This window comes from Tenrec ecaudatus, chromosome 5 (genome assembly GCF_050624435.1).
Source record: "Tenrec ecaudatus isolate mTenEca1 chromosome 5, mTenEca1.hap1, whole genome shotgun sequence".
Classification (NCBI taxonomy): domain Eukaryota; kingdom Metazoa; phylum Chordata; class Mammalia; order Afrosoricida; family Tenrecidae; genus Tenrec; species Tenrec ecaudatus.
Genome location: NC_134534.1, coordinates 153,619,336 through 153,643,704, shown reverse-complemented (window position 1 = coordinate 153,643,704; position 24,369 = coordinate 153,619,336). Strand labels below are relative to the sequence as shown.

The 24,369-nt window shown below is 44.5% G+C and overlaps 1 protein-coding gene across 1 annotated transcript in view; it reads left to right on the top strand.

The window, feature by feature from the left end:
- The first annotated feature begins 23,699 nt into the window (after positions 1-23,699).
- The window catches only part of PFKP (phosphofructokinase, platelet), an 89,554-nt gene continuing 88,884 nt past the window's right edge, over positions 23,700-24,369 (top strand). The window contains exon 1 of the mRNA XM_075550132.1: positions 23,700-23,912. Within this exon, the coding sequence (XP_075406247.1) occupies positions 23,810-23,912 (103 nt within the window). The 5' untranslated portion in view covers positions 23,700-23,809. The remainder of the gene's footprint in view (positions 23,913-24,369) is intronic.

The window sequence follows — 24,369 nt, the reverse complement described above, 5'->3', positions numbered from 1 at the left end:
GCCATGGTAATTTTCAATGCCCTCGCCTGCATGTAAAAGCGGGATAATGAATAAGGAAGACAGGAAAAAGAATTGATTGATTTCCCTTGAGAGATTGGGAAAGAATATGTACATAACAAATGCACATAACAATGAACTGTCAGAAGAACAAACAAATCTGTCTTAGAGAAAGTTTGGTCAAAATGTTCCTTAGAAGCTACGATGATGAGACTTTGGCTCATTATGTTAATCAGGGGTTCTCTAGAAAAACAAAACCAAAACACTTATGAAAATATATGTTACGTACTCGCGTATAAGCTGAGGTTTTCAGCACATTATTTATGCCGTTTTTGTGGTAAAATTAGGTCCCTCGCCTAATATTCAGATCGGTTTATACTGGAGTATATGCAAGGTATCTGTTTGGATAGGCTTAGACAGCGAGGAGTATAACAGCTCATTAGTCCACACAGCAGGACAGAGGGCTCGGTTCAACTCACTTCCAAGGAACAGTAAATATACTGGAAGCCCTTCAACTCACATGGGCTGCCGGGTCCAAGGTCAAGGGAGCAGCCAGCAGAGTCCTCCCTCACAGAAGGCAGGCAGAGTCTGTCCGCAGGCAGCAAGCAGCAGGGTGGGTCAGCAACAGGCAGCAGCTCGGGAGCTTCGCAGAGCAGGCCCAGATGGGATATCAAGCCCCAGCAATGCGAGGCGACAGCTCCACCACCCGCAACCTCAAGCCATGTATGCTCTACTCACTGACACGGTCGGTCCGTGGGCTGCCTTGGCCCACGGGTGATATAGCGCACAGCTTGAGGCAGAGAACGAGCTAACGCAGCAGCACGCTGGTCCAATCACCAGAGAGCAAGCGAGAAGGGGCGAGCGCCGCAGAGCCCTCCAATCAACCTGCGACATGATTAACCCCACCTGTTGGTACAATAAACCTAACTATCACACTCATTTACATTTTTTCATATTTTTTAAAAACCTTATTGTTCATTAGGTGAAGGTTTAGAGAGCAGATCATAGGTAGGCCTTAAGTAATTCATACGCCTAATTCAGCTCATCATAGCAATCCCGTCACTGTATCCGTGCTTACGCTAATTTCCCCATGTGGTTCCTGTTTCTACTTCTTCTTTCCTAACCCTCTTAATTACGTCCAAGGGGTAAAGGATACCATTTGATCTTAAATGGTGGATTCTTCTCCCGAGGAGGAAATTTCAGTTCCAAATCTGAGAGTAAAAGCCATAATCTCAGGAATCCCACTGGTCGTTTGTTTGTTTAATTGTAACTTATTTTCTTTATTGTTCATAAGAGAATAAATTTTATCGAAGAACTAAAAAAACTTCCAAATACAATTTTTGAAAAATTACTTAATTTAAAACTACTAATAATTAACTTTTTGAAACCTATATAGAGTTCCTATGAGTCCGGGTCACTGGGAGTTGTGATGGCACTCCGCTTATATTATTAAAATAAACATGTAATGTAGAAAAAAATGAATCCAACTATGGAAGTCGCAGCCATTTATACTAGTGAATAAGATCTTTATTAATTCCACATTTCGATACTTTTCAGTAGGTTCATGTTTCTCATTACGGGTGACTTCCTGGTGGGTGGTTTGCAGAGCGGTTTGCAGAGCTGCAGTTCTGCTCTTCAGGATGGCTTGCCCTGTACAAGTAGGCTGCTCTCTAAATATTTGTGCAATGGGTAAATGACCAGTCTTTGCTTGGCAGAGAATTGAGTGGAAGACAGCTGAAAGCAATCTTTTTCTAGATCTTGTTGATTCAGATCAGTGTGGACATTTACGTTTCATAGATGGTTCAACTTTCTTTTGTTTTTTAAATTTATTCTTAAATGGAAATTAATACATAGATCATGCCATTCCATAGTTCCATAAAGTCAAACAGAATTGTACAATTGCTACCATAATCAGTTTCCAAGCATTATTTTTCTTCCTGGCCTCCTCACCACTAACTCCCTTTTACCCCACCTCCACCACCACTGTGCTTCCCCACCACCCCGACACCCTTATTCTACTTGGTGTCCCTCTAGGTTCATCGATCCTGGGTTTCATGTACCAAAACACAGAAAAACATGTAACACAACTTAAAGCACGTGACCTCCAATGACATAACGCCTCTGAGATACACCCTAATCGGAACAAACAAGAGCAAAACAAAAGTGCAGAAAATGTTGCAAACTAGATCAGATCCAGCGTGCATCAGAGGGGGAGATCAGCTGACAAGGTTTTAACTGTTCAAGTCAAATGTATGCCTTTAATCTTCTGTACTCGTCTCTCCAATGCACTGTGTTGAGTGACCACTTCCCTCCCATCCCTCAATTGTGGACAGGAGTTCATCAGGCACCAATGTAACACACAACATCCCTCCAGTTCTTTAATGCTTCCTCCCCACCCACCCCTACCACCACTATCATGACCCCAGTTCTACCTTACAAATCCTGCTAGACCAGAGCATGTACACTGGTACAGATAAGAGCTCTCACACATGGGATCCAGGACAGATAAACCCCTCAGGAACAATAATGGGAGTAACAATACCATGAGGGTAGGGGGAAGAAAGGGGGAGAATGGGGAGAAATGAGGAACCGATCACAATGATCGACGTATAATAGCACCCCCGCCCCCTGCTCCAGGAGGATGAGAAAGAGAAACATGGGTGAAGGAAGACAGCGAACATCGTAAGGTATGAAAATAACAATAAATTATAACTTATCAAGGGTGGGGGAGGGAGGGGAAAAAGAGGAGTTGATACCAAGGGCTCAACTAGAAAGAAAATGTTTTGAAAATGATGATGGCAACATAAGTACAAATGTGCTTGATAAAACTGATGTAAGGATTGTTATAAGAGCTGTCAGAGCCCCCAATAAATGATTTATTTTTTTAAAAAAACACTTCTCCATAGTGTGGTCTAAATCCCCCCACAGCAGGGCAAACCAAGAAGAGCACATAACAGATCAGCAACTGGAGCAAAGCCAAACCACAAAGCCCCTAAAGAGCCCCCAAAATAGACATCAGGCTAAGAGATGCAGCTCCCAGAACTCCCCCAGGACCAGGAAGGAAAGCATCATAAAGGCCAGAGGACAGACCTGAAACTATATGTTTTTTCTTCTTTTTCCCTTTTCTATTTTCAATCGACCCTTAATACAGTTCCTCATGTTGTGGTGACCTCCAACCATAAAATGCTTTTGGTTGCTACTTCATCACTGTAATTTTGCTACTGTGATGAATTGTCATGTAAATATCTGATATGCAGGATGTATTTTCATTGTTACAAATTGAACATCATTAAAGCATAGTGATTCATCACAAAAACAATATGTCATTGTATATTGTGAAATATTTCTTTCTGATGACAAATAAATGACATTTTGTCTTGAAGCATGGTGTAGCATGGTTAAAAGTCCCACGCCGGGTACTCGTATGTAGACGTATCTGCATGGGGGCAGACCCACCTGGAGACGGATATAGGAGCTGTGTCTTGTTCCTAAGACCACCGGAAATATGTGTTCTCCGATGATGGTCTTGGGTGACACCTGTGAAAGGGTCGCGACCCACCAGTTGAGAACCACTGGTCTAGAGTAGGCTCAGAATTTTTTAAAGAAAAGGGAGTGGCCAGAGGCTATTTTAAGTCCTCTTCTCTCCTCCTACATCCAATTCTGTAGAAACTTAGTGAGTCCCAGGGACTGGGGTTAGCTTTGGGTCAGTTCATCAGAACAGTACCACCCTCCAATTCAACTTCTCCGACCACAGGAGGTCTGGGCCAGCCCAGGAGGACTGCAACTGAAAGGAGGGAGAGGGGTGCTGTGTGGGAAAGACAGACTCAGGAGGTGGGCCTTTTCCTTTCAGCTCTGATAGCATTCCTAATTTAAAGCGGATCCTTCCATCAGAAGTCACAGCTGTCCCCAATGAGCACTTCCTGCTGGTACTCCCTCACAGAGCACACCCAGGCACAGGGTCTGGAGAAGAAGGACGGGCATGGATTGGTATCAACAAGACCCCAATCCTTGGTTAGAAAAAGTTAAACACAAAAGTCTTAACCCCTGCAGGCCTGGGCGCAAATCCCACTGCCGACTTGCCTACTTGTTAGGCCGCTTCTCTGTGAGCATCCTCTCTCTTCATCTTGGACTTCAAGCCTCCCATGACTCCCTGTTGCCCTTATTATAAAGTGGTGACTACCTTCTTAAGTCCCTTGATGAGGTGGCACCTGCCTTGCTGTCCCATCAATTCCCTGGCTGCCCTATCTTGCCTCGCAGCCCCTGCACACACTCTTTCTGGCCATTACTCACCACTACGCCTCTACCGACTGCCATCGGGGAAGTCAAACTCGTGGCAACCCCATGTGCGTCAGAGTAGAAGGATGCTCCCTGCGATTTTCAACAGCTGGTAGTTCAGAACTGTATCCGCTTAGGCCTTTTTTCTATTTCACCTGTAGGTGGACCTCTTCCCTCTTTCCAGTAGCAGCTTACTGTATTGTTTGCTCCACATCCCCCACAAAACCTTTCTTTCCCCTCAGACACATGGGGTTTTTCTAGACCTCTGACTGACAGATAGCCCTTCCTTTCCAACTCTCACCTGTCCTCCAGGTCAGAACTACGCATCCTACTTGCAGAGAGTTGGTTTTAATCCCCTAGGACGGAATCGGACAGGACATTCAATACCTGCAGCCACAAGACCTGGTCATACCTGTTTTACAGTGTTTACCAATTTTCTCCATTTGTTTACACGCTTCTTTACTGAGCTCTAAGAACCTGAAGGCAAAGAGCTTTTGAGTCTATGTGGTCGCAGGAAGCCCTGGGGCAGAATGGGTGAAGCATGGGGCTGCGGTCTGCAAGCTGCCCAGCACAGCATTGAGGCTGTCTGCTCCCTGAAAGAGTCACAACCTCAGAGATCCCAGGAAGCTGCTCTACTCGGTGGATGTGGGTAGCTCAGGGTCAGAATGCACTCAGTGGCCGTGGGTGGTACTCACAGAGTAGCAACATCGTAAGCACAAATTACGAACACTCAGCTACTAACCAAAAGCTTCACTTCACTCAGAGGTGCCTTGGCAGAAAGGCTTGGCAATTCGCTTTTGAAAGGTCACGGTCACGGAAAACTCTACAGCGCACAGTGGTTCGCGGACTCCAATGGGGTCATGAGCCAGCAGGAACTAGACACGAGAGAGTCTGGAAGTTTAAATGCATAAAACAGTGAGCAGACATGAAGCTTATCCCTTTCGAGCATGGGAACTGAAAAATGTCCCTCCTCCTGGACAATAACTTGATAGACGGGAATCCCTGGACTGGATTGAGTACGGAGACCTCTTTGGTTTGCCTTCGTGTTCTAGATTCGATATTGAAAACTAGGAATAGAAAGAAAGTTTATTTAGTTTCCTAATAGTGTGCATGCGCGCATCTGTGTGTGTACAAATATATTTATCTGTCACAAGTATGCGTTTGGATATACATGAGTGTCAAAAAGTTTGTGGAAATAGTTATACACTTTCATTTATGTTTGTATAGAATGTTATTCACCACCCATTTGTGAGTTTGTCATATTGTGGTGACTTGCATGTTGCTATGATGCCAAAAATTATGCCACTGACATTTCAAATGCCAGCAAGTCCACCCAAGGTGGACAGGTTTCATCAGAGTTCCATACTAAGGCAGAGTAGGAAGAAAGACCTAGAGATAGGAAGACCAGGGTAGGAAGAAAGACCTGGAAATCGGCTTCTGACAATCAGTCACTAAACCCCTTAGGGATCCCAGAAGAACATTACCCAATACCTCGCCAAAGAAGCCCTGGTGGTGCCATGGTTATGCATTGGGCTGCTAGCCAGGGTCAGCAGTTTAAAACCAACAGCCACTCCTTAGGAGGAAGACAAGGCTTACCACTCCCATTAAGAGTTACAGTCTTGGAAACTCAAAGGTGCAGTTCTACCCTGTCCTGTGGGGATCACAATAAGTCAAAATTGATTCAATAGCTATGAGGGATTGTGGTTGTTCTTCATATTGCCAGAATATGAGCCCGTAGACTGGTGGGCACTTAAAACATACTACGGCAGCTTAATAGACTCTAGTCTCTCAACAACTGTGCGGGATAGGGCCGTGTTCTCTTCTGTTGGATAAGGAGTTGCTATTAGTTGGACATAAATTGGCTGGCTTGACAACAAATAATAACTACCACAAATATATATTTATGTTATTTATACTAGTGCACAGAACACATGAACCTGGCTAAAGAGCTTGAGCCCAACTTTCTGCTTTCTAAAAGCGTTCATTACTAGAACGTTGGTAAATAAGGCTCGAGGCTCCAAAAGAAGACGGGGTTCTAAGGCTGAGTTAGGAAGAGAATGAGCCCACATCAAGGAGAAAGGCTTCATGCTGGATGGAAAGCTCAGGAATCCCTGAATGTTAGAATTGACACATCTCCAGGGAATATTTCCAGAAGCAGATTTCACAGGAAGAATTTGAAGACTCGCTGCTAATCAAATTGAACTTTCTCCTAGAATATGAGAACAACCAGTCATCAGAAGAGCCTCAGTATGTTTTTAATGGAGAGTAACAAACAGAAGAGTATCCAGAGATACTCCAGAGACTATTCTAGAAATATCCTACGGATGCTTGAGATACTATTCTAGGGGTATCCTAGAGAAGGCGCTCCAGCAGCGAGTATGTGGCGGTTGCTACAATGGGCTTGGACGTACAAGTGACTGTGAGCAGGGCCCCCGGACCAGATGACGTTGGTCCTATTTTCCATGACATCACCGTGAGTTGGAACTGATTGCATAACAACTGGCAATACTGCCAATTATTTCTCCAAAATGTTTCAAGGGAAGAGTATACAGGCTCTTGACGATCAGTCCTGGGGGTCTCGTGAGCAAGTGATGAATTTTGATCTCTCCCTCAAGATTATCCAACCTTCTTTGAATCATCACCTGGAATAACATCCCTCTAATCTGAGCAATAGTTCTCAGTTACTCTGCCCACCAAGAAACTCCCACACAGTTCTTAAGAAGCCCTCTTGTGTGTCAAAATGACACGCTCTAGTTTTAAGTTAGCTTCCGATCTATGTACTTCTATGACCTTTGAATCACTATGAATTAAGAGGAAAATATGCAAAACCTATTAACCAAAGGAAAAGCTTTTCCTTCCACCACACCCACTTGCAGTGGGGGCTGGCAGGTGGCTGTGTTCCAGGAAGTTCAAAGAGAAATTTAACATACAAGTTACACATCACACTGTGAGCATCTCCCTATATTCCATCCCATAACCTGACATTTCTTCTTGCATTCAATTCGCCGTCGTTTACAAGTATCCTTAATTTTTTGGTAGCCTTGCTTTGAAAACAAAAGGTGCCTCAGAATAAAGTTTGCAAAGAAAGTTTCTGAACCCTCAACTGAGGTCAAAGTCTTGGCACAAAAGTAGAAGACAGCGTAGCCAAGAAGCTCAGCGTAGCTGCACCTCCTGAGCCACCGAAGCAGTTACCAAGGACAGAGCAAACAAAGCTTTCTTATTTGCAGCTCCAGTGACGAAGACTCTTTTAAAGCAAAAGTGCTTTCGCCAGGGAGAGACAGGGGTCAAATGAGGAAATGCCGTCAAATGGTGTTGACTTCTTGCCTAGCCTCTTGGACTGGGCTTGGGACTCACGGTTAGGGAAACAACTGCTAAAATCTGAAAGGATCTCTTTCTGGAACAATCTGAGGGACAATATGCATGAGTCGCGGTGATGGATGGGACCTCTTTCCCCATCTGTGTGAGGATCAGCAGCCATTGTTGATGGAATTTCTCTTCTTATTTCATGTGAATATGGCTGGCACATGACAATTATTTGAATATTGGTACTTTTCAGAATTCTCACTAATTCTAATGTTTCGGTACCTTAATGTTTCTAAGAAAGCAGTTATATTGTTTCCAGAATAAATTTGTGTTTCTTACTAATAGCTGTAAACCTTCAAACTATTTCTTGCCCATCTACTTAGGCTTAAGATCATTACTTTTAATGCATAGCTTATAACTCCAACTTATTTAAGTTGGCGTAAGTGCTCTATGAACACAATGACTACCTCTTTTTGATGGTGACACTGGTAAACTATAGAAACCCCCGCAGGTGGTAAGTAGTAGAACCGGGACTTGGATTTGGGCTGTCTGATACCAGAGTCTAGGTTCTCAGTGACGATTCTGCATCACCTTAATGCAGGTCCTCTCTTTATGTTGGCTCTGAGAAGGGGTGCTAGACACACAGTAAATAAGAAAGAAGGCACCCCATAATCATAGAGTAAGGTGGAGGCGCGGCAAAGGGAGATGTAGCTAAAGCAATGGCTGTCATGACTGTAGTTAGGTGCCATCAAGTTGGCTCCGACTTGGTGCCACCTCACGTCCAGCAGACTGAAGCATGGCCCAGGGCTGCACTATCTTCATTTTGCTGTGTGGCCCCCTGTGTGTTCTGAGTTCCTTCCAGCCTAAGGCCCTCATCGTCCAGTGCTCCATCAGACAAAAGCTCTGTTGTGATCCATGAGGTTCACTGCCTGATTTCCTACAGTAGTAAAGACCACCAGGCCTTTCTTCCTGGTCCATTTTTGTCTAGGAGCTTTGCTCAAGACTATCCATCTGTTGGTATTTGTCATTGTTTCCAGCCTCCTAGTAACATGCAAGCTACCACGGTTCAACAAAGTGACAGCCGGTGTGTAGAGAGCAAGGAAAATAACTTCCAACCGATGCTGCATTAACACAGGATCCACTAAGTATTTCCCCAACGAAAGAAAGTAGCATGTTAGATCAGACATTTTTTGTAAAAGTAAGACACTTTTCCAAATCACTTGCAAGACACCACTGAGCTGGTATTAAAGAAAGGAATCTATAGAAAATAAAGAAAAACTGGAACCAATGCCACTTTTGACCCTGAAAACATCTTGTACTTTCAGAGTTGCAAAGCACATGGGTCACTGAAAACCAAATCTGAAGCCTGCTCAAAAAGAGGGCTCCCAAACCTGAGACCATCAAAGACCACATCTTAACTGTAAAGGTCAGTTAAATGGCGAAATCCACTGGGAAGTCAGGAGCAGTAAGGAGACACCTCTGTTGACATTGGGGCTGGAGGGAGGGTAGAAAGCAGTACCCCTGAAAATACACAAAAATTGCCCACGCAGAGTTTCTGAAATCTAAATTCATGCTCACAGTGTAACCCCAAACTACCTCAAGACTTTCATTTAAATCAACGTGGTACCAGGTTGGTAGTAACTTCACCTCTACTCCATTGCCTTTCAAGCTTCTTGGGGGAAAAAAGGTAACTTGAACCCCGGAAAGAAAAAAAAACAAAGAAGCAAACCAAACTCGGTGCCATCCCGTCAATTCTGACCCTGAGAGACCTTATAGAACAGAACAGCACTGCCCCTGTGGACTTTCTAGGTCATAAGGAGCACAAAGTGCAAAGCACAAAATCTTTCTCCCACAGAGCAGCGCCTGGGTTCAAACTACTGACCTTGAGGTTAGCAGCCCAACAAGTACCCCACCATGCTGCCTCCAAAAACCAAAACCAAACTCACGGCCATGGAGTCGATGTTGACTCATAGCAACCCTATAGGACAGGGTAGAAGTTCCCCTAAGGGTTTCTGAGGCTGGTCCTCAAAAACTCCTCCGACAAAAATTCCAAAGAGGATAATTCATAATCATAAAATCATACAATATAAGAAAACAAAATATGGTGCATGGATCTACCATAAAATAAGTAACAACAGATTGGCAAAAATAAAAAGGTGGGGAAAAACCAACTGTTGGTAAAAATATAAGGCAGAGGGACACTGCAGAGACCACCACAGAGGGGCCACAGAGAGGGATAGTCTGCGCTTCCAGACAGGGAAATTCTCGGCATAAAGCTAAGTAGACAGAGATTTATTAAAATAAAAGAACAGCAGCACCTGCCAATAGATTCTCCCTTGTTATGGCCCATGGGCTCAAGCCGGCAGCTCCCCAACTTGCCTGACCAATTTTTTCTGGTCCCGGAGCCAGCGAGGGTAGAAAACACAGACTATAGGTGCAGGGACACAGCTCTGTGTGAACAGTTGGGCGCAGATGTAAGCACACATAGGCTTGGCTCTCAACCCCAGCCAAGAGAGCTCTATTCTGATCCCTTACTAGCAGGGGTAACACAAGCCTACCTGTCCATGCAAGAATAACTCTGCAGGACTGCCTAGAGCAGACGTAATTGTAAATAAATTAACTGCACTGAAAGACTGCCTTATACTCACAATGCTAGCCCAATTGAAAAAGAACAAACAGAAAACAACAAATGCTGGAGAGGTTGTGGAGAAACTAGAACTCTCCATTCTCTCCAGATACACCTCCCTGATGGGAGGGGAAGCAAAGGATGGGTCACCCCAAGACTGTGGAAATGGTGGTCATTGGACCTGGATGGGATCCCTGGCTTAGTGTGCACCCAATGAAAGGGGACACAGGACCACCATATATTCATTATCTCAATGCTTCCGTGCATTAATATGACAGATATTAATCTGATAGACAAGGATCTGACCTTGTAAGGAATGTTACGGGAATTTTTCTCCTAGTACCAACCCCATGCTCTTCATTAACAGAGTTCAATAAATTAAGAAATCGTTCAGTACAAAGTCACAACCCATAGATTGCAGCTCACGGTTGGACTGTGCTCCCATAAACTCTTCATACCAACAGAACCCTAAATTCAATGCCATTGGATATACCCCAGGGGCATGGTTGACAATGCTTTTTTTTCTCTGTTTTGTTTACACGTGTTATGAAATTTTAAAGCTGTGATACCTTAAAGTAAATCTCTAGGTTCTAAAAGGGGTTCTGGTAAATTATTAGGAACTAGATTATATCTTTAGAACCTACAGAAGACATAATTGTGACAGACTGCATAGGACTAATGACAATTTCTTAAGTCTTTTTTCCTTCTAAAAGTATCTGGGACATAGGAAGTAAGAATCAACAACCCTGGGTAAAAACAACAAATGATGTGTCAAGCATTTATATGAATCCTAAAAATAAAAAATTAATCAAGCATTAAATAGAATGTGAAACCTTTAAATTTATGCCTGTTATTGAGTATATTATCTGACACAAAGCAAATATATATATATATATATATATATATATATATATATATAATTTTCTCATTCCACTGAGAAAAGGTATTGCTAAAAAATTTCTAGGGAACAGGAAACTGAAAATATAAATCTGTTTTGCATTGTTTATTACTATTATAGCATGTTTTAAATGTCTATAATATTAATTTTCTCTATAATATGTGTGTCCTATTTTTGATTTCTGTTAATACATGCAAAAATCCAACATAATATCAAAAATGCCAAACAGAGAGAAAGTTTTAAGGAGGACAAATTAAGAAACAGTACAATAGAAATTAGGAAAACTAAGAAACAAATAGAAGTGGAAAATCATGGATGAATATTATTTTGTTTTCACTTTATTGGTTATTTAAGAAATTGGTAAATTTTCGGAAAGTTATGAGAAGACAGATTTTAAGTTGGAACGCACTCAACAGCAATAGCAATAGCTTAAGAGTGTGCAGGAAAATGTAGCAACATAAAGGACGATTTTAATTCTTTTTTCTTTTCTTTTTGGTGGCTAGAAAGAGCACACAGATAGAACGCTAGCTTGCATGAGGAGCCAATTTAAGAATGTTGTGGTTTTGTTTTCTCTCCTAGGCTTCTATGAGAAATATATACGCAGTCGTTTCCCAAAGAAAGAAGAAAAGATAGGCTAAGACATGCCAAAATCCTCTTAATGAAAATGCCCCAGAGAGCAGATTGGGGAAGGGGGCGGGGGACGGCTGGGGAGTCTGGGGAAAGTCTCAGACGATGAAAATATTATACCCTGAGTTTGATCGGGTGAAGGGAACGTTGGGTGCAATGTATGGTGGGTTTCACAAGTTCATAGGTTTCTCTTGACATCATGCATGGAAGGCGGGTTCTATCTCCCACCCTGCCTCAGTGTCCATTCACAACTTAGTGTTTGGCAGAAAGCAACCCCCAGCATCGTCGCCTGTAGGTAAACAGGTGCTGGGGCCCTGAGCCAATCACAGGCCCTCGGCGTGAAGGAGGTCTCCAGGCGCCCACTAGAGCAGAGGTTCTCAACCTGTGGGTCGCGACCCCTTTGGGGTGAACTGACTTTCACAGCGGTCACCCAACTCCTAACAGTAGCAAAATGACAGTGATGAAGTAGCAACGAAAATAACTTTGTGACTGGGGAATCACCCCAACATGAGGAACTATGAAAGGGTCAAGGCATTTGGCAGGTTGAGATCCACTGCTCTAAAGAGAATGTGAAGAAACATTCAAGAGAGGAATATGGAGGTGGTCAGGCTCCAGAAGACCAGGAAAAGGGGCTGAATAAAAAACACAATAGAGATTTGTCTGAACATAAAGAGAACTGTTAAAAATGGCCAGCAGAGAAGCAGAGTGAGCTATGAAGTGTTTATTTGGAAGGAGAGAGAAAAAATTAGGACGCCTTGACAATTGCTGAGAAAAGGGGGCATAGGATCACTGTAATTTTATCAGCAATCTGAAGAAAACGCGAAGTTGTGCCAGTCTCCAATAAAATGATTTTACAAAAAGAAGAAGAAGAAACGTGAGGTGAATAGTCACCCAGCACAAAAGAAAGTGCCTTATTCTCACTCCATTCTCAGCTTCATTGGGCTCCACTCCTCAAGCGGACTCCGTGTACCCTGCTCGGGATTCTTGAGGCGCACCACCATGTACAGTGAAACTTATGTGAGCCGGACCCATCGGGCTGCCTTGTTATTCCTATTCTCGCCCGGTTTTCACCTCGCACAGGACACAGTCTTACCATTTTTCTGTCACTTGTTACCCTGGAGAATTTTGAAGTTTCCATCTGACTGGTTCCACCTTACACAGGTTCTGTTTTCCTGTATGTAGTATACCACATACAGAGTCTGCAAGACAGCAGAAAGAGAGAGAGAGAGATTGGAAAAGTTAGTGGAAAATTCCCTGCTCATTTAATTCATTTTTCGATAAGCTTCATTAAACACGCCAACAAGTATGTTGTTAGGTGCCGCCAAGTGGGTTCAAACTCGTGCACACAGAATGAAGCACTTCCCGTCCGGGACCACCCTCACAATGATTATGCTTGAGGCCATTGCGGCAGCCATGTGTCATTCCATCTCTCTGCCTCCCCGAAGGCCTTCCTCCTTTCACCAGCACTTTCCTTGACCAACACGAGTTCAAAGGCATCAACCCTTCCCCGGGTCTCTTGTGCATTGTCCCACAAGTACCTGCACAGGAGGCCGTTGAAGATAGGGTGGCGGGAGTTAGGCCCACATTGCTCCTCGAAGTGACACCCTGGATCGCAACACTTTGCAGAGGTCCCCTGAAGTAGCAACATGTTGTACTTCTTGACTGCTGCTTCCATGAGCACGGATGGTTGATCCAAATAAAACGCAATCCTTCAGACCTCCAGGCTTTCCTCCATTTGTCATGATGTTGGAATCGGTGCGGTTCTGAGGGTTTTGATTTTCTCTACAGTGAGTTCCAATCAATACTGCAGGCTGCCTGCCGCCTTTGACCTCCCTGAGCAATTGCTTCAAGGTCTCCTTGCTTTCAGCAGGCAAGAGCCCGCCACTTGCACATCTCAGGTTGTTAATAAGCCTTCCCTCAGTCATGCCGCAGTGCTCTTGTCCATGGAGTGGTTTCTCAGATAATACAGATTGAGTAAATATGGTGAAAAGGTACAACCCTGACACACATTTCCTGGTTTTAAATCATGTGTGAGTCCCTTGTGCTGCTTGAATGAGGGCCTCTTGATCCATGTCCAGGTTCTGCATGAGCCCATTTAAGTGTTCTAGAATTCCCATTCTTCTCAAGGTTGCCCATAGCTCGTTATGAGCCACGCAGTTGACTGTCTTGCATAGTCAATAAACCACAAGTAACTATCTTTCTGGTGTTCTCTTTTCCTAGCCAAGACCCATGTGGCATCCACAGTGAGAGTCCTCATGCCACCTCCTCTTCTGAATCGGCCTTGGATTTCTGGCAGCCTCCTGAAGCTCCATTGCTGCGTCACCAGAAGTTTACTTGCATGTGGTACTGATGATATTGTGTTAGATCATTTTCACATTCGAGTGGGTCACCACTCTTGGGAAGGGGAACAAATACGGAACTCTTCCGGTCAGTTGGCCAGGTAGCTGTTTTCCAGATTTTTTGGCCAATAAGTGCTTCCGGACCAATAAGTGCTTATGGACCAATAAGTGCTTATGGACCAATAAGTGCTTCCGGTGCTTCATCAGCTTGTTGAAGCATTTCAACGGGTACCATTCTGTTCATTGCTTGAGTTTTGTTTTTCACGAATGACTTCCATGCAGTTTGGACTTCTTCCTTCAGTATCGTTATCTCTTGATCATAGGCTACCACATGTTCGGAGGTCTCCCAAGTCTTTCTGAGATAGGGACTATCTTCCCTCTTCTTTTCCCTAGATGGTTAGGTATTTTACCTGTGGATTGCCAATCTCACACCTGGAGGCTTGGATTTCTTCTTCAGTTGTTTCAGATTGAGATATGCTGAGCATGCTCTTCCTTTGGGGCTTTGTAAGTCCTGGTCCTTGCATATTTTATTATATGCTCTACTTTGTCTTTTCAACTTACCCTTTGAAATTTCTGTTCAGCTCTTTTACTTCATCATTTGTTATATTTGCTTTAGCTACTCTACATTCAAGAGCAAGTTTCAAAGTCTCTTCTGACATCCACTTTAACCCTTTCTTTCTTAAATGTTTTCATTTTTAACAATTTCTCCAACATACAATCCATATATCAAAAGAGTGTGATTGACCTTCACAACAATCACTACAATCAGTTCCAGGACATTTATACTTCCTTGTACTTGGTGCTGTTAGCTCCCCATTTCCTCCCCAGCCTCCTCTGTCATATCCCTTTGAATCTATCAATCTATTTGTTATATCTCTAAGTTTATCTAATCTGGGTCTCATATATAGAAATCATATGAAATCAAGACAGAACACACCATACAGAGTGCATTGCAAGGTGGATCAAAAGTGACACCCTGTCAGTGATCTCCCTCTTGACCAAATGTATAATTGCTCCCATTTGAAATATTTTCTACCTTTTTTTCTTTTTAAGGACATTTTGTAGGGTGTTTCTGGTATCATTCCACTACTCATTGGGTCTATGGTCATTAGTGTCCAGTGCATCAAATGTTTTTGAGATGGCCTCTTAATTCAGGTGGGATATCTTTGAGTTTGCGTTTTTGCACTTGTTAATTTGTTTTCATTTTCTTCAACCTCAATCTGAAATTGAATATGGATAATTGGTGGTCTGTTCCACAATTGGCCATTGGCCTTGTTTGCCTGATGAGATGGAGCTTCTCTGTTCCCACAGACACAGCCAGTTTGGTGCTGGTCTATTCATTCCTATGATGAAGCCTGTGTATGTGTTGCTTTTGTTAGGTGCGGGCCAGTCAGTTCCAACTCATAGCTACCCAATGTATAACAGAACAAAACACTGCCTGGTCCTACGCCACCCCCACAATTGTTTTTCTGTTTGAGCCTATCATTGCAGGCACTATGTCAATCCATCTTGTTGAGGGACTTCCTCTTTCTTGCTGCACCTCCACTTTACCAAGCACGATATCTTACTCCAGGGACTGCTCTCTCCTGACAAAATAGCCAAAGTGCGAAACAGAGTCTTGTCATCCTTGCCTCTTACAAGCATTCTGGCTCTACTGCTTCCAAGACAGATCTGTTGGGTATTTTGGCCGTCCATGGCATTTTCAATATTCTTCACCAATCCCATGGTATAAATGCATGGATTTTTCTTTGGTCTTCCTTATTCAATAACCAACTTTCACATGCATATGAGGCAACTGAAAATACCGTGGCTTGGGTCAGGTACACCTTCGTCCTCAAAGTAACATCCTTGCTTTTCAACACTTTAAAGAGATTTTGTGCAGATTTACCTGATACAATGTGTTGCTTGATCTCCTGGTTGTGGCTTCCGTGAGCATCGGTTGTGGGTGCAAGCAAGATGAAACCCTCGAGAAGCTCAACCTCTTCTCAGTTTATCATGATGTTCCCAACTGGTCCAGTTGTGAGGGTTTGGGTTTTCTTTACATTGAACGGCACTGCACACTGAAGGCTGCCATCCTTGATCTTCATCAGCAAGTGCTTCAAGTCTTCCTCACTTTCAGCAAGCAAGGTTGCACCATCTGAATATCACAAGTTTTAATAAGCCTTCCTCCTATCCTGAAACCGCATTCTTCTTTATATAACCCAGTTTTTCTTATTATTTGCTCAGCATACATATAGAATAAGTATGATGAGAGGATACAACCCTGATGCACACAGTTCCTGATTTTTCACCATACAGTATGCCCTTGTTCTGTTTACACAACTGCTTGTTGATCCATGTACAAATTCTGTGAATGAGTACATGAGTCCTCTGAAATTTCCGTTCTTCTTATGGCTCTCCATGGTATGTTATGATCTACACAGTTGAATGCCTTGGAATAGTCAAAAAGGGCAAAAGTAAACATCTTTCTGATATTCTCTGCTTTTATTCAAGATCCATCAAACATCAGCAATGATAACATTTTTTCCATATCCTCTCATGAATCTGGCCTGAACCTTTGGTGGCTCCCTCTCAGTATACTGCTGAAATTCTTGTTGAATCATCTTCATCAAAATTTTATTGAAATTTTATATCAATGATACTATTCTATAATTTGAGCATTTTGTTGGGCTACCTTTTTTTTGGAATGAATCCAAATATGGATCCCTTCCTGTCAGTTGGCCAGGTAGCTGTTTTCCAAATTTATTGGCATAGACGAGTAAGTGCTTCTTGTGTTTCATTCCGTTGGTTTGCCATTAATTCCTGGAAGCTTGTTTTTGGCCATTGTGTGCAGTGCAACTTGAACTTCTTCCTTCAATACGATTGGCTCTTGCTCATATGCTCCCTCCTGAAATGGTGAAATGTTGACTAGTTCTTTTTTGATTCAGCGACTCTGTGTGTTCTTTCCATTTCCTTTTTTTTTTAAACGTTTTATTAGGGGCTCATACAACTCTTATCACAGTCCATACATGTACATACATCAATTGTATAAAGCATATCTGTACATTCTTTGCCCTAATCATTTTCTTTTCTTTTTTTCTTTTTTTCCCTTTTCTTTTTTTACTTTTTATTAGGGACTCATACAACTCTTATCACAATCCATACATATACATACATCAATTGTATAAAGCACATCCATACATTCCCTGCCCCAATCATTCTCAAAGCATTTGCTCTCCACTTAAGCCCTTTGCATCAGGTCCTCTTTTTTTTCCCCTCCCTCCCTGCTCCCCCCTCCCTCATGTGCCCTTTGTAATTTATACATCGTTATTTTGTCATATCTTGCTCTATCTGTAGTCTCCCTTCCCCTCCTTCTCTGCCGTCCCTCTCCCAGGGAGGAGGCCACATGTGGATCCCTGTAATCAGTTCCCCCTTTCCAACCCACTCACCCTCCACTCTCCCAGCATCGTCCCTCACACCCTTGGTCCTGAAGGTATCATCCACCCTGGATTCCCTGTACCTCCAGCCCTCATATGCACCAGTGTACAGCCTCTGTCCTATCCAGCCCTGCAAGGTAGAATTCGGATCATGGTAGTTGGGGGGAGGAAGCATCCAGGATCTGGGGAAAAGCTGTGCTCTTCATCGATACTACCTCGCACCCTGACTGACCCATCTCCTCTCCTAAGCCCCTGTGTGAGGGGCTCTCCAGTGGCCGACGCTTGGGCCTCGGGTCTCCGCTCTGCACGTCCCCTTCATTCAATGTCCACTTCCTTTTGATGCTTCCTGCATCAGTCAATATTTTGCCCTTAGAATCTTTCAATGTTGCAACCTGAGGTTTGAATGTTCTTTCCATTGAAGATACATTGAGCACGTTCTTTCTTTTGGTTTTTTAATTCTAGGTATGTGCACATTTCATTATAATATTTTGTTTTGTCTTCTCAAACGTCCCTTTTCTTCTGTTCAACTCTTTGACTTCATCATTTCTCCCATGTGCCTTAGCACTCTTTGAACAAGTTTCCGCGTTTCTTCCTGACATCCACTTTCATCTTTTCTCTTTCCTGTCATTTTAATGACCTTTTGCCTTCTTTGCCAGTGATGTTCTCGATGTCATCACACAGCACATTTGTGTCAAATCTGTGAATCAAATCTCAAAATGCAGTAAGGATAAACTCGCAATCGTATTTTAGCTCTCATGGGCTTTTATCAATTTTCTTCCTGAGGTAGTTAGTTTATTGTGCCAACCTGGCCAATAAACACATGTGGGATTAACTGAAGGGTGGAGAGATAAATGGCTCAGGGAGCCTCACCTTTCAAGTTCTCTGGTCGCTTGCTTTGTGATGATCACACCAGGGTGCAGCTGCCTTAGCAGTTCCCTGCTTCAGCTGGCAAGGCTCACTTCCTGCAAGACATCCCCAAAGAGAAGCCACATGCACCTACCCCGATGCAGTCCTGGGTGCTGGAGCAGCCGTGTGGAGACCCCTGCCAGCATTGAGATGTTTACACATCCACTGATTCGGCTTTCCTCCTGCAGTCACCTCATTGCGTGTGTTTTGTGAGATGGAGGACTTTGTGGATTGGTGTTGGACATATGGGTTAATGGGTTAATGTTGGACTTGTGGGTTTGGACAGCACTGGGTTGGGATGTTTTCTTGATGTGCACTTACCCTTTATATAAAACTCTCTCTTATACATGAGTTTCAGTGGATTTGTTTCTCTAAAGTACCCAGACTAACACACTTCCGTTTCAGTCTGAATTTATATATAAGCAACTGATGGTCTCTGCCTAATAGGCAGGTTTATTATGCCAACCTGGGCAATAAACACATGTGGGATTAATAAGGCTGCAGTTTAATCGAAGGCTCGGCAAGACTCACCTTTCTGTCGCTTGCTTTCTGATGATCAGACCAGTGTGCGGCTGCCTTAGCTAGTTCTCTACCTCAACTTGAGAGATACGCTACCTATGGGACACCCAACCCGTGGACCGTGTCACTATAGTTTGAGGTTCCTTCGACACATGCTTCACCACACTGCTGGTGTATACATCACTTGAACTGGGGACTGTTGGACCCTGTCCTCTGGCTGACTGTTGATGACCTACCCTGCTATTTGTCGCCTGTGGCTGGACTGCCTGTATTGCTCTACAGAAGACTCAGCTGTCTGCTACCTTGACTTGTACCCAGCAGCCCTTGTAAGTTGACTGCCAGTATATTAACTGTCTTGTGGAAGTGAGTTGAACTGAGCCCTCTGTACTGCTCTGTGGACTAATTAGTGGTTTATTTCTTTGTGTTGTATATATCTATCCATATATAAAATCATAAGTGTCTGGTTTTGTTTCTCTAGAGAACCCTGACAGTGTGTTCCACAGTTGGACCCAACCAGGTTTTAACTGTTGATAGTTTCTCCACCAGATGCTCCGTGGAAGAAAGATGAGGCTTTCTACTCCAGTAAAAAGTTAGTCTTTGGGAGGACCTGATGCAGAGGGCTTAAGTGGAGAGCAAATGCTTTGAGAGTGATTAGGGCAAAGAATGTATGGATGTGCATTATACAATTGATGTATGTATATGTGTGGATTGTTATAAGAGTTGTATGAGCCCCTAATAAAATGTTTTTTTTTTAAAGTTAGTCTTTGAAATCCAAAGGCGTAGTTCTACCTGTTCTAAAGGGTCGCCATGATTCAGAATCAACTTGATAGCAGTGAATTTCATTTGTTTTGTTTTTTGGGGGGCATTTGGGGGTGCTTTTCTTAAGGAAAACTGATTTTACCTCATATAACTACTTCATAACAATACCTAGACTAGTATTCAGTCAAAACCCTGGGCACCACAGGCTAGCCCTGCTGACATAGAATTAATCATTTCACTTAGAGATGAACAATAGTCTCAGTAAAGTGGAGGGCTGGGCGACCTGTCTTCGTTTTATGTCTACCCATGGATTTCAATAAAATAAGTAAAGTCTCTAATTATCCTGAATTGAGTGTCAGGGAAGAATGGATCACTATTAGCTTGCATGAGTGTGCTAATTAAAATTGTCCACTTGCCTGGGCCATAGTTCAGTGGTTTGGCAGTAATAATTATTACATGTGATGAGATGTGGTCTAATGTAATTACCTGTATGGTAAGATCTGCTCTGAGCACTCAATCAACTTAAAGGGAGTTTCATCAGGGGTGTGGCCTGCTTCCAATATATGTGGACATTCTTGCTGAAGCTGGATCCTGCATGTAGTTCATCACCACATGCTGGAGCCCTGGTAGTGTAGTGATTATGTGCTGGGCTTCTAACCACAAGGTCAGAAGTTCAAAGCCACCACTCCTTGGGAGAAAGAGGTGCCTTTCTATTCACTTAAAAGCATGTCTTGGAAACCCACAGGGGCATCTGTCCTCTAACAGCTCAACTCACTTCCATGAGACAGTTCATATACTGGCAGCCCTTCAACTTACGAGCGGTTATGAGTCAGTATCGGCTTGATGGGAATGAGTTTTGTTGTAGTGACAGGAATCAGGAAAAGCTCTCATCTCACCTGACATTTGCCCCATACAGTTGGAACTCAACCTCTACAACATCCCCAGCAGCCTACCATCTGACCTGATAACCTTGGTTTCCTCAGCCCCTAAAGGGGAAGTCAGAAGAAGCCTCAGCCTGACATCTGGCGCATGGACTTGGAACTTGCTAGCCTCTAAAATTGGGTCACTTTCTTAAGATCTACATTTCTAGGCTTCACTGGTTTTGCCTCTCTAGAGAACCCAGCCTAACACAGATAGTGGATTCCAGACCCAAAGAGGATGTGAGATGTGATCGTTTCTGTGTCAGCTTGGGTAGGCCAGGATTTTTTCTTAATTTGGTCTAACATAGTATGGTCAAGTCCATAATGGAATCCTGTGTGAAGCAGTTTTGAGAATAATAAGGTTGAGTATCACCTCCTTAATCTGATGACAGTCTTGATTCGATTGAGGCGGCTTCATTCAGGATGTGGTCTACTCGTAGTACAGATTAATACTGTGTGGACGCTAGCTACAGCCATATTACTACCCAGATAAACTGACCAGAGGGGGAGTACTCTCCAACAAATTGAACCCTGAACAATTCTTCAGATATAGACTTAAGTTTTTGGAAAACATACATAATCACATGGTTGTGACAACTGAAGTTTTATTTTATTCTTTAAGCATGAATTACAACACTTTTATTCCAAAGAGAGCCTGGGGGATCCTGTTGGGTGATGACTGCTAACAGGAAGGTCAGTGGTTCAAACCTCCCATTTATTTGTGAGAGATGAGGCGATTTGTCTGGTAAAGATTTACAGGCTTAGAAAACCTGCGTAGGACTGCTATGAATCGCAATACAGTGGCTTTGGGTTAGCTTTGGGTTTTCATTTGAAAAGAGCATTTTTGGAGGGGGGAAAAGTGAGTATAATGAGATAGAGGAAATAAAAATACCTAGATTCACACACACGCAGGTCCCCAGCTGCATCTGAACACAAAACAAAGCCATATAAAACAGTTGCCATGGAGTCCCTCCTGACTCATGGTAAGCCTCCGTATTCCTGCAGAGTAGAACCTTTAGTGGATCACTGGCCTCTGCTGAGAGGCTTCTGGTTGAGTTAGAACCACCAGCCTTTTCATTACTTGTGGAAGGCTTACCCATTTGCACCACCCAAGAACTCCACATCCTTGCCTAGGCCTGTTTTAACATTTATTAATATATCCTCAACATAATGTCATGCCATTAGCTATGATCGCCACAGTCTTACCAACTAGCGTATGCTGTACATTTTTACAATACTGTAATGTATATAACTAATTGCCACATCTGGATGGTTAGCTTGATAGTTACATAATCTGGTGTCAATTTGGGACTTGAGAGGATTAAGAGTTTAAGGGTGGAGTCTAGACTGTCAATCGGGTCAGAGCCAATGAGACCTCTGTGTGGGCATGGCCTTTTCCTGAGAATTCTGGGAACTCCTGCATTTCCTCTTTGGTGGTAGGACTCTCTCTGTGCTCACTTCCTACAAGACATCTCCGAGAAGCCACATGGACCTACCCTGATGCAGTCCTGGGAATTGGAGGAGCCACACAGAGACCCCTGCCAGTGCTGAGATGCTTACAATGCTACTGGATCCAGAAGACTTCTAACCCACCAGCCTATGATCCTCCTGCATTCGATATCATTGCATGCGTTTCATGAGTCTAAAGAGGACTTTATAGATTGGTATGGGACATATGGGCTAATTTGGACTTATGGACTTGATCCAGACTGGGCTGGGGTATTTGCTCAATATTCAATTATTCTTGTAGGTAAACCTCTTTCTTACACACATGTGTCTCTATGAAATTGTTTCTCTAGTCTACCCAGACTAATAGAGTTAGTTTAGTCAATCATTTTCTAAAACAATCAATGGTCAAGTTTTAAATGATAACCTATCAATTTTATAAGAAAGGAAAGAGTACTTGGATGAGAAAATTCCGAGTGCACCGATTTTTAAAGTGTGAGTTGTTCCAGAAAGGCATGAATGCTGGCAGCTTCTGTTTTGATAGCACAAATACTATTTTAAGCGGACTGTGAGTGTTCATCTCTGGCGGGGTACTGGTTATGCTTTGGGCTTTTATCCTCACTCAGGGTCGCTGCTCCCAGGGAGAAAGACGGGGCTTTCTACTCCCCTACACAGTTATAGTTTTGGAACCCCACCAAGGCAGTTCTACCCTGTCCTCTGGGGTCACTTTGAGTCGGCATCAACTGGAGGGCAGTGCTTTTGTTTTGTTTTAGAGTAGTGTTCTGCCGACAGAATTGTCAGAGCCTGACTAAAACTGGGTGGAAACGGCCACGGACTGGACTGGATCATCTACAGAACCACTCGGTGCTGCCTAGTCATCATTGCTCTCACACTGCTGGACTTAGCCATTAAGAGTGGATGCACTCAAATTTTGCACTTGCCAGAATTATATGTGGGGCTTGTTAAACATATCTATTCCCTAAGACATGCTGCCGTTTCTTCGTTTACCCTCTAAGCCTTCCACAGCCCATTGCGATTCTCAGCATCTAGACGGGGCCTGGGTGAGAGGGTGTCTCTGAAGAATCGCTCCCCCTCAGCCTACATTCAATTCCTCCCCCACTGCACCCCTTCCCGTCCCCCCCCCCACCTCCCCATACACACACTTCCACAAGCGCAGAGCTGTGACAGCCAATGGTGCCAGAGCCTCCGTGACGACAGGGAAAATGAAAGCGTGGGAGGCACAGGGGCCAGCAGTGCCCACATTTTGCGACCAGCCCGAGGGTCTGCACACACTGCGGTCCTGCTGGACCTCCGCTGGAGGGCGAACCCTCGGGGAAGCCTGGAGGCTGAGGATCGGAAGCCCAAAGGTTTCCTTGCTTGGGCGCCGCAGGAAACGCACGCACGCCTCGGTGGCGGGTCGGTTGTCGGTTGTCTCCAACCGCCGGAACGTCCTCGAGCTCGCGGGGAGCCTTTGCTCCCGGGTGCGGTCTCGGCGGGGTGGGACGCGCGCTCCCGAACGTCGCGGGCAGCTCCCACGCCCCGCGGCGCAGCGGCGGAGCGCCCGCGTGCTGAGCCCGCCCCCCGTGGAACCGGATTGGCCGAGCGCTCCCCAGCGTCGGCGATCATTCGCCCGCGCCGCCGCCCATTGGCTCGAGCTCGAGCCGAGCTCTGGAGGAGGCGGGTGCCGGGGCAGCTCTAAAGGCAGCTCGCCAGGCGCCGGCGGGAAGCCGGAGCTGAGCCCTCACCGTCTCACCGAGCCTAGGACGTCTCTCCTCACCATGAGTACTGTCCCAACGACACCTTCCTTCAAGCGGTACCTGGAACAGATCTCCGGGGATGGCAAAGCCATCGGAGTCCTGACCAGCGGCGGGGATGCCCAAGGTGAGTACCCTGGTGCCCTGGCTCCCAGCTCGGGAGGATGCTGGCGCCGAGGGCAGGGCCGGAGGCTGCAGCCTGCGCCACCCTAGGGGATGCGGCCAACGGGTGAGGCTTTGGGAGGGGCGGGCCCCCGCGTCTGAGTCGTGAAGTAACTGGGTCGGGGCGGAGGTGGCTACTCTGAAGAAGCTTCCAGCGACCAGGAATAGCAGGGATACCTGTTGGATGAGCCAGAGCTGGGAGGGAGCCTCAGGAATCCTAGGATGGGGGGCTGGAGGGGTCGGTGAGAAATTCTCATTTTCGGGGAGAATCAAGGTCCACCGCTGCTTTTTAATTTCTAAATCGAGATTGGCAGCTGGATTGCCCGAAATGCCATCCAAGGCCATGGTCCCTCTGAATCGTAGAATAAAAGCTAGACCTGCCCGTGAAAGTTAGAGACAACGCTTTCCCGGCCTCCGCCGCT